The sequence below is a fragment of the Oryx dammah genome, unplaced genomic scaffold (genome assembly GCF_014754425.2).
Source record: "Oryx dammah isolate SB20612 unplaced genomic scaffold, SCBI_Odam_1.1 HiC_scaffold_10, whole genome shotgun sequence".
Classification (NCBI taxonomy): Eukaryota; Metazoa; Chordata; class Mammalia; order Artiodactyla; family Bovidae; genus Oryx; species Oryx dammah.
The window spans coordinates 57,457,901-57,473,544 of record NW_024070194.1 but is presented as its reverse complement, the minus strand read 5'-3'; the positions used below and the strand labels follow the sequence as shown (position 1 = coordinate 57,473,544).

At 37.8% G+C, this 15,644-nt stretch overlaps 2 protein-coding genes across 3 annotated transcripts in view; one reads left to right on the top strand and one right to left on the bottom strand.

Annotated features, from left to right (window-relative positions):
• The window catches only part of ENKUR (enkurin, TRPC channel interacting protein), a 32,851-nt gene extending 32,142 nt beyond the window's left edge, over window positions 1-709 (bottom strand). Inside the window, exon 1 of one of the 2 annotated variants that reach the window (XM_040248555.1) lies at window positions 123-709. In XM_040248555.1, the coding sequence (XP_040104489.1) occupies window positions 123-208 (86 nt within the window). In that variant the 5' untranslated portion in view covers window positions 209-709. Of the gene's footprint in view, window positions 1-114 lie in introns of both variants that reach the window. The other variant, XM_040248556.1, reaches the window with a different exon arrangement.
• A 192-nt stretch (window positions 710-901) lies between these two features.
• On the top strand, window positions 902-13,658 carry THNSL1 (threonine synthase like 1). The gene is made up of 3 exons (XM_040248543.1): window positions 902-1,064; window positions 6,765-6,931; window positions 8,158-13,658. Exon 3 carries the CDS (start codon window positions 8,206-8,208, stop codon window positions 10,435-10,437), a length of 2,232 nt encoding a protein of 743 aa, XP_040104477.1. The 5' UTR covers window positions 902-1,064; window positions 6,765-6,931; window positions 8,158-8,205; the 3' UTR covers window positions 10,438-13,658.
• Window positions 13,659-15,644: the final 1,986 nt, after the last annotated feature.

Here is a 15,644-nt window from a genome sequence, read left to right as displayed (position 1 = left end):
CTTCACTGAGATAAAAATAATGTAATCTCGTTTTGAAAGTCATACGATGCTTACTTAATCCTGAAATGGAACAATTCTTCTCCATTCTTGTTTCAAGTGATAATCGTTGCTTACCCACATACCTAGGAGGATGGGGAGGCTCCTTCCAGTCACTGGGTATGAGGTTATAAATGCTCTCAGAAGGGCCCATTGGATCCATGGCCACCATATGAGTACTGAAAACTACTTAGCTTTTTTCTCACTATAGCAATATCTCCATCCCTTTCTTCACAGCTTGTCCTTTCCTCTCCTACCCTCTTGCCTTCTCAAGGAACGAACGTTTCTTTCACGCAATTCCCCCGCGACCTCTTCGAGTCCTCTCTTGGCAAGAAAGTAAACACCCCCTCTACGACTCTGGGCTCGCTTAGCGTTGTTGACGGCACGACTGCCGTGGAAACAGTAACTAGGCAACGAGGATGGTGGCGTCGCAATCTAGTTTTCCAAACTTTCCTTTCGCAACGGCTCCCTTTGTCAGAGAAGCTCAACGTGAAAACCACAGTTTATATGTACCTTTGGGAGTAAAGGGGTGGAAAATGCCGTCCCCTTAAAAATGTTGCTCTTTTCTCTGTGTATTTGGGGAAAAAAAGATAAATTCTACCACAGACTGACAGGAAACTGTGCCGCTGTGCAAGCGTCACACAATTCTCTCGTCCACAGGCGTGAACCCTCTGGGGCGGGGCGAGCGACTGAAGCCACGCTGACGCACGTCCGACGTGACGAACAGGACGAGGGAGGGAGGGGCCTAGGGTCGAGTGGGTGAGGCGCAGGACAAGTCGCCTACCAGGTACTGGGCAGCTCGGCGGTGGGCGTGGCGCGCGAACGCGGAGGCCAGTCCCTGCGCAGGCGCAGAGGCCGCTGCGTGGGTTGGGGCTAGGTGGACCTCACGAGGCCTGGGTCCTGGGCTGTGGGCCACCAGGGGCCGGAGTCCGAGGTGCGGGACTGTGTCCCGAGGCAGCGCTGGCGGCTCCGGAAGCTCTTTCCCATTTCCTTTCCTTTCCCCCCGTCTTCTCAGTGTGATTTCCTTGGTGAGTTATTTGAGGAAAGGGAAACTGTAGAATCAGTCCGTTCCCATCGCATGCCCTTTTCCGGTCCGTGTCTTCCCCTGTGCGCTGCTGGGCGGTGATCCCAGCAATCTGTCCGCTCCCGCCTTCCCGGCCGCTTGCGTCCCGCGCTCAGCCGTGCGGCCACCGGTGCGAGCTCTCAGGACCGCTCCCCTCGTCCTCCCCTCGGCGACCTGTCTCCCTTACTCTCGCGCCTCGCTGCTTGTCCCCCTGTTTACCTCTTTATCGGGCCCCTCCTCTTAGGGGTTGACTTTGTTTTCTAAGCAAGCAGCCTAAATCAGAAGAATCCTTTTAAACGGGCTTTTGAATTTTGTGCTCCTCCCTTTTTTTTCTGGCGTCCCTTTTTGAAAATAGTCTTGGGAGCGGTTTTATTCCGTTTGATCCGTGTGGTCTTCCATGAACCTACTGATTCCCGTATTGAGTGCTGAAAGACTCTCATTTAGCAGCCTTTGCCATCCAGAGGCTCTGAAAGACATTTTGGCAATATGGTTCTGACCAACCTTAAGAAGCCAGTCTGCCCAAAGGGAATAAGGATGCTTGACGATAAGAGGCCAGTTTTAGGCTTGTCACTGCCAGGGTGCCCGGTGGTGGAGACAAAGCAGCATGGTAGCTTGGTTGACTTAGAGTTTATTGACTCTGCCTTCTGAGATGGTCCATGCTCTGTCTGTGGAGTTTTGTTTCTCAATAGATCCAGTTCTTACTTAAAATTTGCCGAATGTGTAGGTGTTTATCATCTTGGGCTCTTGGTGAATTTCAGTAGATAAGAATAAACTTAGTTTTTTCTTATCCAGTTGGTCAGGTTTCTATTTTTTTAATCCCAGGCGTTTAACAAACATTTTATTTCAGATGAATGGCGCCTTGGGGTTGATGGTTCTGTTCTTCAATCAGATTTTCTGTTTCCAAAATATTTGTATGTATATGCCACTTTGCTCTTTTCCTTTCCACTTTGAGTATTTCATGTTTTTGGTTATTTTTGCTTAGCTTGTGTAGAAAATAATTCTGTTCTCTATATGTGCTAAGATTTGAATCGAGGACTTGAAATGATAATAGCCAAATGGACAGTCCTTGGCCAAAGTTTATAACATTTCTAATTAGAAGGAACACTTAAGGACTCTTTATGTTTATCAGTTCCTGAAAGAGTCAATAAGGGCAAAGCATGATTTCTCTAGGTAGTAAGTACCCACTGGCCTCAGCTAGTCTTGACTTTCTGCTGTTACTGAATACAGTAATTTCACTGATGTCAGTATAGTTATTATGGTTTTAAAAATACTGAACAGAATTTAAAGTCTCACTGTAGTGTATTTAGTATACAGTCTTAGGGAAGTTGTTAAATCATTTGGAAAGGAACTTTTTTCCCCTTTAGGTATTGGTCTGTAATTCTTGGCTTCCGAAAGCATGTTTACAAAGAATACGTTCCTGATTTTTATAATTCACTCAAAATGGCAGTTCTGTTCAAGGAAATGTGTATGTTCAGTATGTCCACAGAGAATTAGTGTTGGTGTGCCATCAGAGGTAGTGAACCTTTTCTGTAAACGGCTAGATAATAAATATTTCAGGGCTTGGCAGGCCAGATGTATTCTTTTGAAACTACTTAAGCACTACCATTATAGCTGCAAAACAACCAAAGATAATACTTAAGAAATGGGAAAAAAAATGAATGAGCAAAATTTTTTTCCCATGAAACGTAATTTACAAAAAGAGGGGTGAGCTACATTTGGCCTGGGGGTTATAGTTTGCATAGACACCTTATATGAATGGTTACACATACAAATTTGTTTTTTTTTTTTTAACTAAGGATTATTTCAGTCTACTTAGATGAATAAAATGGTCAGAGGTGGGAGTAGAAATAGGACAACTGGGAGGAAAATAAACCCTTTCTGAAGACATAGTCTTTACAATATTTTTCTAAGTTATAGAATTACGAAGAGTACTTAATCATTTGAATTAGATATTCAAGACCTTTAAGAGAATATTTAATAGCAAAAGACTAACAACAGAAAAGGCTTAGCTGGCTTTGATTCTAAGATAAAGGCAAAGATGAGTGGTGAATTTGAAAAATGCTTTGATTGTAAGATCCCTGTGATTACCATGTGGCACTGAAGTGGGCCCTCCACCGAGCTGTTTCAGTCAGCTAATTAACTGGAGGGCTTGTTTAGAGGATTTTTACATATTAAAAGCAAACCTTCTAACCTTGTGCTGGTTAGTTTATGTCCTAGTATATTTGCATTTTTTTCTTATTACTTATGGGAAAACAACATTGCTGTAAAAATGCAGCAATTTTTAAGAATAATTTAAAACCTTAGAATATCTTTCTTCATAAAATAGTGGACTAGATTTAGTCATTCTTAGAAATTTAAATAGAGATTGTATTAAAACAGGATGACAGGATGACAAATATAATCATTGCACAAATATTTTCGAAAGTTCATTGAACTGTAGCCAGTTCTCATTGTGAAAGCAAATATTTTAAATGGGTGACAAATGCTAAATCATTTTCACTAAATGGATTTTGAAAGTTTACCAGAGGTATTGAGAACTAGGTAATTTTATAATGCAATTGGAATTTTCTGGACTATTTTGGAAGTAAAAATTGACACACTTATAATTTCGATTATTAATCATCTAGGATAAGCATAGGAAAATATCACTGTCAATACTTTGGTAAAAGGTAATATGTATTTCTGGTTTAAAAATGTAACTTTGTTAGCATTATTAGAAAATAATTTAAAAATGTGTTAAAAGTGGTTTCTGTACTTTCTTTCCCTTGAAGTCTATATTCAGTTTTGATCAGCTTGCCATAGTAAAATTGTTAAAGTTCATACCTCGAGGTCACACAGTATTTAATATGTACATGTGGACATTCTGTTTCTGTTTTTTAAAGTTCTTGCTGTGATACTGACACATCACTACCTTTTCATTTGTCTCTGACAAGGTCTTTTATGTCTAAGAAGTATCTACTGGAACTAGTGGATCAAAAAACTACACTATAAGCGACCAGTAAGAAAACCTGTTTAAAAATTATTAATGTGTAATGGAGTGGTATACATCTTCTATCCCCTGAGGAATTAGACAGTTTACTAAAATACTTCTGTGTAGAACTTGGCTCTACACCAATTATTTGCAAACAATGATTCAGTAAAACCTGAGTACTTTAAGGTCAAGAGATTTGGTCTTTAAGTACTGGTTTTGTTTCTTGACTCTTATGTGATTGACTCCCATTTTAATTTGAAATAGTTCTGTTCTTTGGCTGAAGAAAAATTGCCTATTCATGACCCCCTTTACTGAAAAACATATTAAAATATAAGTAAATTTAAAACACCTTATAATATGGCTTTGAATCATAAAGGAACATGATTTGCAGTCGGTCCTCACTTTTCACAAGTTCTTTATTTGTGAATTCTACTTGCTAAAATTTATTTATAACCCCAAATTAATGCTTACAACACTTCTGCAGTCACTCATGGCCACATGCACAGTGGTGAAAAATTTCAGTCATGAGATATGCATGTTTCAAGTTGGGGTCAAGTAAGGTGATGCTCTGCCTTCTTGTTTCAGCTCCTACTATAAACAAGGGTCTTTTTTGAATTCTATTTAAGGGCCACATTTTTTACATTTTTGTGCTTCCGGTAGCTGGTTTTGTTTAAGATGGCCCCCAAGCAGCGGGCTGAAGTGCTGCCTTGCGTTCCTAGGGCAGTGAGGCCACCATGTGCCTTACAGAGAAAATGTGTGGTTAGATACGTTTCCTTCAGGCATGTATTAAAGTCTGAGTTCAGCGGTAATGAATCATTATGTATATATTAAATAAGATGTCTTTCAGCAGAAACACACATAAAACATTATGTATTGATCAGTTGCAAAAATATTGTAACCAGAGGCTCACAAGAACCTGGGAACAATGTGCTTCCCCCAGAAGCAGTGGCTCAATGTTCACTAACTCGTATTCATGGTGACTTGATAGACTTAACTACCATGAATAATGAGAACCGACTCTATTACCTCTTAAGTAAAAATTCAGTTTCCAGATAAAAGTTATATGCCATGGGCATTATTCCATCTTCTCTTGCTGTTTGGTTGGCCTACAGTGGATGTTGAAACCCTAAAATTAGTTTGTGGCTGAAATGTTACAAAACAAAATTTAGTATGTAACTTCTTTAATTTTCTTTAAAATGATAATATTTGTTACATGTTAGAGCACTTTATAAGCTAGTGTCAGAAAGATTTTTATCGTGAAATAATATTGATACTGAATTGATAAATTGAACTGTCACAATTTTCTACTTTGAATTCATATAAAACAAAGGAAGAGTAAGGTTACAAAGGATAAGGTGAAGTTAACATGCATTAACGCTTTTGTTAGTCTTTTGCTTTTCATGGAGTCGGTGTTAAGCATTGTAGCAACCAACCTAAAATGGAAAAGGTCAGATAAAAAGTTTAGTGTCTATAAAAACAAACCATCTACTCAGGTAATACACAATTATTACCAATACAGATATCAGAAATTTCTGCATTGGGAACTAAAAAGATGATACTCTGTGCTATTATAAGTAAAAGCTATCTGAATAGGAGGTTAAGCAGGCTGCTTAATATAGTGTCCTCAGAATAATTAGTGTTAAAGAATAGGACCAGAATAAAAGTAGTTTAATAAAAGAAATTGCTGATGGGGTTCAAGTGAGTGTACAGTTCTCTGACCTTTTGTTTACTTCAGGGAAAGGATTAACCTGTGCCCAACATGGATGAGTGCCCCTTGTTTTCTCTGAAGGTTTATAAACAAGGACTTCCCTGGTGGCTCAGATGGTAAAGAATCTACCTCCAATGCAAGAGACCTGGGTTCAATCCCTGGGTCAGGAAGTTCCCCTGGAGAAGGGAACGGCTACCTACTCCAATATTCTTCCCTGAAGAATTCCATGGACAGAGAAGCCTGGCGGGCTACAGTCCATAGAGTTGCAAAAAGCCAGACACAACTGAGTGACTAACACAGACTAACACTAGCCCCTTGTTTTCTCTGAAGGTTTATAAACAAACCAACCTATGGGAAAAAAAAAAAAAAAGCCTAGTTTTGTGTCTAGATATTCTGATTCAATTTATATGTTTTTAGTCTTTTATCACTGAGTGACAGTGGTTAATATTATTATATAAATGAATATTCCTATGTGCCTATCACCATGCTATGTGCTTTGATTTTATTATAAATCATTTAAATAGCCAAGAGGTACCCATGTGTGGCAGACACTTTATTTGCACTTTTTATGGTCGATATTACATCCAAATCATGATTCAGATGGATAAACAACCTAAAAGAGTAATTCAGATACTTATCTCATACTTTTCAGTCCACTGATTTCTTCCCATCTGATCACTGAACGTACAGTTAAATCATTAAAATTTTAAGTGTCATTGTGTAAACTTAAATTTATCATTTCATTATAGTATCTTGTATATTGCTTGATGGCAGAAATTCAGTACTGTTTAGTAAAATTCTTTATCATAAGGTACACATATTGGAAAATAGTATCTTAATCTTTCAATAATAGCTTTAGGGAACCATGGTCAGTTTATTTTTCTGTACTTAAAAAATTCCAATTGGACATTTTAACAATAGACTATATGTGGAATTTTATGATACGGTATACAGTTATGATTAACTTCAAATTTTTTCCATTATAGACTCCACTTTTTGCAAAGATTGAGTTTGCCTCAGCATCCACAAACTCTTCACCTCAGATTGGTTCCTGTGTGTTTTCCGTTTGCAAGTCAGTGGGAGTTAAGCATATACCAGCTGAAAAGCCAAATAAGGAAATGCATCCCTTCTCCCAGCAGTTCTAAGTTAACTTGTAAGTTAAATTCAGTGTAAGCTGAAAATGGCTTAAATGTTTTATTAGAGAACACAGTTGGAGTAGCATGGATGATCAGAGTAGTAATAACGGAAAGTTTTCAGAACATGTCTGAACACTCCATCTAACGTTTTAATAGTTGTCTATTGGTTGTACCACAGAATATGTGAAAAGTCTCACTACATGCCTGTAAAGTTACTCTAATCACTTTAAATGAATATCATAGCAGTTATTAAATTCTACTTTACATATGACTAAACGTCTCACCTGTCTGGCACACATCTGGTGTTTTAACAGTGAGTGTATTTCCAAAGACAGGGATCTGATCAGTATGGGGAATTACAGAGCTTCTCCAGATGGCAGCATAAGTTTGTCCTCTTATCAATGGAAACATTCCTGAGGGTTTTTTTTGCTATCACCCTGGAGTCTGGGATTTGAGTTGTGTCTCCACTGGCGATGTTTATACTTAGAAATGAAACTGATGGTCTGAGTCAGAGAAAGTTATAGATCTGTAGCCTTTGAGTTTGCTGTTGATTATCCATTTTTCTTAAACATTTACATAATGTTATATCTTTCACTAACTTTTTTTTAAGCTAGTGAAAAACGTAAGCATGATTTTTAACAGTATGCATGTAAAAGGCATGTAAGAAAGAAAAGGTCATACCTTTGTTCTATGGTTTGGAAAATTCTTTAGCATTGTATAAGCAGATATTTTATTCTGGTTTCTTGTTGTGAATTCTTTGACTGAGAAATTTATGAGTAACATGATAGTCTATCAGCATGTTCATATAACTAACGAGAAATATAGAGACTATTCAGCTTTTTGAATTGCAAGTATATAGCATCCCAACTCCAAGTAATCCTTATTTACTTGGGTTACAAACCATGAGACGATTTTCATTATAGGAAAAGAAATAGTAATTTGATTTAGTATCTTTTAAAAAATATCTATGATACATCATTCTCAGAATAAAGTTTCTTTTGCTCATAGTTACAAATTGTTAAAGTTTTGATTACTCACTGTCTTGAGACTTGAAAAGATTACTAAAAAGATAATATGTAATATATGAGAATTTAGGTTTGGATACTTTTTTTAATGCCATATAAAATTCAGAAGAATTTTAAGTTTATGTACTGTGGGCATGATTCTACTTAATCCTATTGGTATGTTAAGCCCATTGAAATTAGTAACCAAATGTCTTTCTTTGTCTTTATGTTTTGTAAAGGGCCAAAGCCAGTTTTTCTGTTAGCTTGGGCAGCAAAGTGAAAAGAGAATGCTCCACTTTAAGCGATGTCAGCATCTGAAACAGATAACTCAGAAATGCTTGTCTCGCATCCATGTGAAAACAGATAAACATCCACAGCTATTTCTTTCAAGAACCTTTGCGCTTGCGGAATTAAGGAAATCATGGCATTCCATCTACTCTCTTGTTGGAGACAAAAATATTATCCTGATGGGACCTCCCGGTGCTGGGAAAACAACAGTAGGCAGAATAATAGGCCAGAAACTGGGTTGTTGTGTCATCGATGTGGATGATGATATCCTTGAAAAAACCTGGAATATGAGTGTGTCTGAAAAATTGCAGGATGTTGGTAATGAGCAATTTTTAGAAGAGGAAGGAAAAGCCGTGTTAAACTTCTCTGCATCTGGAAGTGTGATTTCCCTTACTGGGTCCAACCCAATGCATGATGCTAGCATGTGGCATCTAAAGAAAAATGGAATAATTGTTTATCTGGATGTACCTCTACTAGATATAGTCAGTCGTCTAAAATTAATGAAAACAGATAGGATTGTAGGTCAGAATTCTGGAACCTCTATGAAAGACGTACTTAAATTTAGAAGACAGTACTATAAGAAGTGGTACGATACTCGTGTTTTTTGTGAAAGTGGGGCTTCCCCGGAGGAGGTAGCCAACAAAGTGCTGAGTGCAGTTAAAAGATACCAAGATGTGGATTCAGAAACATTCATTTCCACAAGACACATTTGGCCTAAAGACTGTGAACAGAAAGTTCCAACGAAATTCTTTAGTGAAGCGGTGACTGAGGGGTTAGCTTCTGACGGTGGACTTTTTGTTCCTGAGAAGGAGTTTCCAAAGTTAAACTGTGGGGAGTGGAAAAGCCTGGTAGGAGCAACATACATAGAAAGAGCACAGATACTTCTGGAAAAATGTATACATCCTGCTGACATACCTGCGGCCAGGCTGGGAGAGATGATTGAAACTGCTTATGGGGAAAACTTTGCCTGCTCAAAAATCGCCCCTGTCAGGCACCTGTCAGGCAACCAGTTCATCCTGGAGTTGTTTCATGGACCAACGGGATCATTTAAAGATCTGTCTTTACAGCTCATGCCTCATCTTTTTGCACATTGTATTCCACCAAGCTGCAATTTTATGATACTTGTAGCCACCTCAGGAGACACTGGAAGTGCAGTCTTAAATGGCTTTAGTCGTCTTAATAAGAATGACAAGCAGAGAATAGCCGTGGCCACATTTTTTCCTGAAGATGGAGTCAGTGATTTTCAAAAAGCACAAATAATTGGCAGTCAGAATGAAAATGGATGGGCGGTAGGTGTCAAGTCAGATTTTGACTTCTGCCAGACATCTATAAAAAGAATTTTTCAAGATTCTGATTTTACTGGCTTTCTTGCTGTGGAATATGGAACCGTCTTAAGTTCAGCTAATTCCATAAACTGGGGCCGACTGCTTCCCCAAGTAGTTTATCATGCTTCTGCATACCTTGATCTTGTTAGCCAAGGATTTATTTCTTTTGGAAGCCCAGTTGATGTGTGTATTCCCACAGGAAACTTTGGTAACATTTTAGCAGCAGTGTATGCCAAAACCATGGGAGTCCCTATTCGAAAATTTATCTGTGCTTCTAATCAGAACCATGTTTTGACCGATTTTATAAAAACAGGACATTATGATATAAGGGAAAGAAAACTAGCAAAGACCTTTTCACCAGCAATCGATATCCTCAAATCTTCAAATCTGGAACGACATTTACACCTGATGGCTAATAAAGATGGACAGTTAATGAGAAGACTGTTTAATCAATTAGAAGAGGAGCATCATTTCCAGATAGAGAAGATCCTAGTTGAGAAACTTCAGCAGGATTTCGTGGCTGACTGGTGCTCCGAGGGAGAGTGCCTGGCAGCTATTCACTCCACCTACAACACTTCGGGGTACATTTTGGACCCACATACTGCTATTGCAAAAGTAGTTGCAGACAGAATGCAAGACAAAACTTGCCCAGTGATTGTATCCTCTACAGCTCATTACTCCAAGTTTGCACCTGCTATCATGCAGGCTTTAAAGATTAGAGAAATCAACCAGACTTCATCAAGTCAAGTTTACTTACTAAGTTCATACAATGCCTTACCTCCACCGCACGAGGCTTTATTAGAGAGAACAAAACAGCAAGAGAAGATGGAACACCAGGTATGTGCAGCTGATGTGAATGTCCTGAAGAATTACGTGGAAAAACTTGCACAAAATCAATTCATATGAAAGTTTTCTGAGTAAAAGAAAAATTCTGGTGAAAAGCATGCAGTAATAAATCACAAAAGTTGATTTTGAGTACAAATAACATTTTGTTTTTATGCAAATATGTCTGTCTGTGTATAGATCTGTTATCTTTTGGAATTTCAATAGCCTCATCTCTAGGTCTGTCCATTGTCCCTACACATGCTTCTTGGATCCTTAATCTAGAAGTGACAGAAAGTAGCATAACGCATGGACCTTTGGGCTATGTTCTGCACCCATGCAGGATATATCGGTTTCTCTTGCCTCATCTCCACTTTTAAATGGACCAAAATGTCTGGTACTCTATCTGACTCTTAAAATATTTCAGCATAGTTGTAACATAGTATATCTGTAACCATTATTAGTTCTTTATTGACTAGAAAGATAATTTACACTCTAATGGTTAACTTATTTAGAAGTAGTAGTAAGCTCATCTGTTAAGAAATGGCTGGCATTTTGACTCTCCTCAAATTCCATTTTGGACTATAATTAATTAAGTGGATCCTATACCATCCGGATTAGATAAGTGTTCCAGCCTTCACTCCCCTTGGGATGTGTATAGTTAAGGTGATGTAGTTTGAAAATCAAGACACAAGATTTAAATCTAGGATGTGATCATCAACAGAACTACCTAGTAGTAGATACAGAAATAAAATTACATATCTGTTTCAAGAGAAAAGCTTTCCAAAATTCAGAGTATTTGAATAGTCTTAAGTATGGTTATAGTTATAGCAGTTTTCTTGTATTATTTGGACTCCATTCCTATATAATTTGTCTATTGTCTTTTTTCAGTGAACATTGTCTTTTTTGGCAGCTAAAACCACATGCAATTGATGCACATATTTAGTGTTTCCTTCTTTGTAGTAACAATACATTATAATCATGGTTTACATTTGTGAATTTCTTGGATGTTTTATTTCTGAATTAAAAGATTTGTCACTGAAAGGACCTGTTAGTGTAATGGACTACTCTCAACCACAAGATGGCATTCCTAACATAATTTGTCTTTGCTGATAATACTCTGCTTCATTTTCTGGGAGAACTCCCTCTATAAAGAAACATATTGCAGGTTGTCAAGAAAAAAATTGTAACAGTTTAATGAGCAGAAATGATTTGTTTAAAAATTTTAAAAATTAAACCAACTATGGTAACTTTGGATTTCCAGCTTCTTAAAAGTACATTCTAAAACCAAAATTTGAAAACCAAGAGCAGTTACAAGAAAATAATGGAGGATTCAAAATTCACTTACTCACGTATGTCTTGGTTATTTTATCATTTGCTTTTAAGGATGTGTTTCGGTAACCGATATGTTTAGAAAATATATGTAAATTTTCCTGTGTGTATGAGAATGCACTATTTTTCTGAAAGTGGGAGGGACAGTTTTGTTTGTTTTTAAAAGACATGATTTTTGCCCACGAGACTGTAGTGAAGGAGACAACATGTAAAATTGAATCAGGTTCAGCATAGAAGAGTTATTGCAAGACAGTTCATGAGTAAGTAAAAAGTAAAGGATACAGTCAAGAGCTGTCGGATTACCATGGGCCAATTAGAAAAGGTGTCACAGAAGACACAGAAGCTGCGGTGAGTCCTGAAGGATGGCAAGATTTTCTAGGTGAAAAGGAAGGGGAAGTACATTCTAGGTAGACAAGGGAAATAGGTACAGTGAGTTGTTCAAGAGAGCACATTCCTTTATCTCCAGTTCGTTTGTTCTCTTATTTCATGCTTTCACTTTTTCTCAATACCAAGTCTAGCCCTTCCCTCTCAGCTAATGACCTTGCCTCAGTCAAGAGGAAATAAGCCATCAGTGAAGACATGGCTTCCTGTCACCAAGTGTCTAAATCTGCTGTACTGTTTTCTCCTCACCTGCTCCCCCTGGATTGGCTTGGGTGATATTCCTTCAGGTGTGTCTTGGCCTCTGTTCCTGTCGGAATACTCCCGTCACTTGCTTCATCCGCTCTCTCCTCTAGTGCTGCTTCAGCTTCTCCCTTCTGACGGGACCTGCCTTTCTATACCATTCAGATGCTCTCTTTTCACGTCTTAAAAAGTATGAGAGCAGAACAAGTCAACATCCACATTCCCCCACCGTCTACTCTCTTATTTATGTTCCATTCAAGACCAAGCCGCTTCGAAAAGAGTTGTCTACGTGTGTGGTCTCCACTTTCTTGCCTCTCATGTTCTCCAGAATGTGTAAAGTACGTGTACTGTTCGGGGAGGAATAATAAAACAGAAACACATGTGCTGCTCTCCACTTTGCTTTAAGAGTAGACCGTGCCTTGTGTTTGACACCTGTTGTGGCTCCTATTTGATTACATTCGCTTCTCTCCCTTAGAAGTAACCACTATGCTAAATTTTCTCTATCATTTCCTTATTTATATGTACAGTTTTGCCTCTTTTTAAATTTTATGTAAGTGGAATCATACTATACATATTTTTCCATGACTTTGTTTTATTCAGTAACTTAAAAATTTAACCATGCAGATGACACAAGGCAGAGTTCATTAATTTTAATTACTGTATAATATTCTATAGAATGAATGCCATAATTTATCCATTTATGTTAGTGGACATTTAAATGGTCTAATATTTATCTGTACTTGTATCCAATAGGTATACTGTTTCATAAAATTTGTATTGAAAGCTAGTGAAAATGAACTTCCAAACATCTGTGATTCTTTCTAATGGTATATAAAAATATATTTCATATCTTAGCTGTATTAAAATGTGTGGTTTGTTTATAATATGAAAAATTATCAGTTCTTGAGCAATGGTTGTAATTTCTTCCTTCTCCAATCTTTGAAATTATTTTACAATGTCAAAAATATGGTGAATTTGTAAGATTTTTTACAAAAAGATGAGATTTTTAATTGCATATCAGTGAAAATAGTAAAATAGTTTTTCATCAAAATAGAGTTTAGAAGGTAATAAATTGTTCTGTTTGAAGTTTTTGTTAGATTGTAATAGCAATTCACTTCCAAAAACAATCATGGCAAATACTGTTTCTTTCAATCCATCAGATCATTTAAAACATGTTCTAAGTCAAACTACTTAAAGCATTAAGAAAAAAAGTAGCTGTTTTCACATGAGCCTCAAACTCATGGGAACATAAATAATAGAGTTCTGTGCAGGAAGATGATTAAAGCCTGTGTATGAAATAGTTATTGGTGTGGGCCCTGTCTGTGTACTCCAGCCACTCTTCGAAACTTTAAGAACAAATAGCCGCCTTTAAAATCAGAGGTAGAATAAGCTCTCTGGTTCAAAGAAAGCAAAGCCAAGCAAATTGTCAGTGTCATGGAGAAGGGACCTATGAAACACAGGAAACCAAACCAACATCATGTACAGCAGTTCTCTGCTCAGTTGGCAAGATTTAGACCAGAGGCCTGTATCAAAAAGTTGTTTGCCTCCTAGAGAAGGTGTATTTCTCAGTTCAGCTATTTTTCTATCTAAACTCTTTATTACTGTATGAGTTCTTGGGTCTTTATTTCAGTGGTGGTAACAATTGTCTTGAGCTGAGGGTCCATGTTCAGCTGTGGCGCTACTTGTTCAGTTATTATCATAGACTTTATTGGGATTGTAATGGCCTATACAATGCAGGGTTGCTAATGGCAGGTTTAGTTTCACTTACAAATATTAGGAGGGTTTGTAATTTTAAATTACTTAAATCCACAAAGGGCTATCTTAAATAAATTCTTATATTTGGTGATGGAGCCCTGAAGTTATTTGTTTTGAATTTTATTTACAAGGCTCAAATCAAATAGCTGAAGTTTTCAGAAAATAATTTTACTTGCTCTTGATGCTACCTTTTTTTCTGGAACTCTCTCCAATCTGTTTGAGATTTTAAATATAATTGGCTGACATAATATTAGGAAAAGGAGTACGTCAAGGCTGTATATTGTCACCCTCCTTATTAACTTATATGCAGAGTACATCATGAGAAACGCTGGCCTGGAAGAAGCACAAGCTGGAATCAAGATTGCTGGGAGAAATATCAAGAACCTCAGATGTGCAGATGACACCACCCTTATAGCAGAAAGTGAAGAAGAACTAAAGAGCCTCTTGATGAAAGTGAAAGAGGAGAGTGAAAAAGTTGGCTTAAAGCTCAACATTCAGAAAACGAAGATCATGGCATCTGGTCCCATCACTTCATGGCAAATAGATGGGGAAACAGTGGCTGACTTTATTTTGGGGGGCTCCAAACTCGCTGCAGATGGTGATTGCAGCCATGAAATTAAAAGACGCTTACTCCTTGGAAGGAAAGCTATGACCAACCCAGACAGCATATTAAAAGCGGAGACATTACTTTGTCAACAAATGTCCGTCTAGTCAAGGCTATGGTTTTTCCAGTAGTCATGTATGGTTGTGAGAGTTGGACTATAAAGAACGCTGAATGCTGAAGAATTGATGCTTTTGAACTGTGGTGCTGGAGAAGACTTGAGAGTCCCTTGGACTGCAAGGAGATCCAGCCAATCCATCCTAAAGGAGATCAGTCCTGGGTGTTCATTGGAAGGACTGATGTTGAAGCTGAAACTCCAATACTTTGGCCACCTGATGTGAAGAACTGACTCATTTGAAAAGACCCTGATGCTGGGAGAGATTGAGGGCAGGAAGAAAAGGGGACGACAGAGGATGAGATGGTTGGATGGCATCACCAACTCAATGGACATGAGTTTGGGTGAACTCCAGGAGTTGGTGATGGACGGGGAGGCCTGGTGTGCTGTGGTTCATGGAGTCGCAAAGAGTCGGACACGACTGACTGACTGAACTGACTGACGTAATACTTAACTGCCAAATCAACATGGGTCGTTACCAGAAAAGTCATCATTTCTTGTAAATTTCACATCTGTGTAGAGTTCTTCTCTATTAAAGTCATGTAACTTAATCTTAAAAGATCTGAATAGCATATTTGTTCACAGTATTCTGTATATTTTCCTGAAAAAGAGGCATCAGGTCAAAAGGTACCCCCTCTTCCCTTCAGTGTTGTAGCCTACTATGAAGAAATACAGAACATCTTTCTCTTGAGAAAAGTTAACTAAAAGTTAACTATTAATAGTATAACTATTTTGCTGGCAACAGAAAGAAGGAAAATACTAGTTTAAGTTGGGTCAAGAGCATAAAATTACTGGCAAAAAGTGATACCAAAAAAAAAAAAAGTCATACTGAAATGAAACAAAATTTTAGGGGGAAAACAAAGCTAA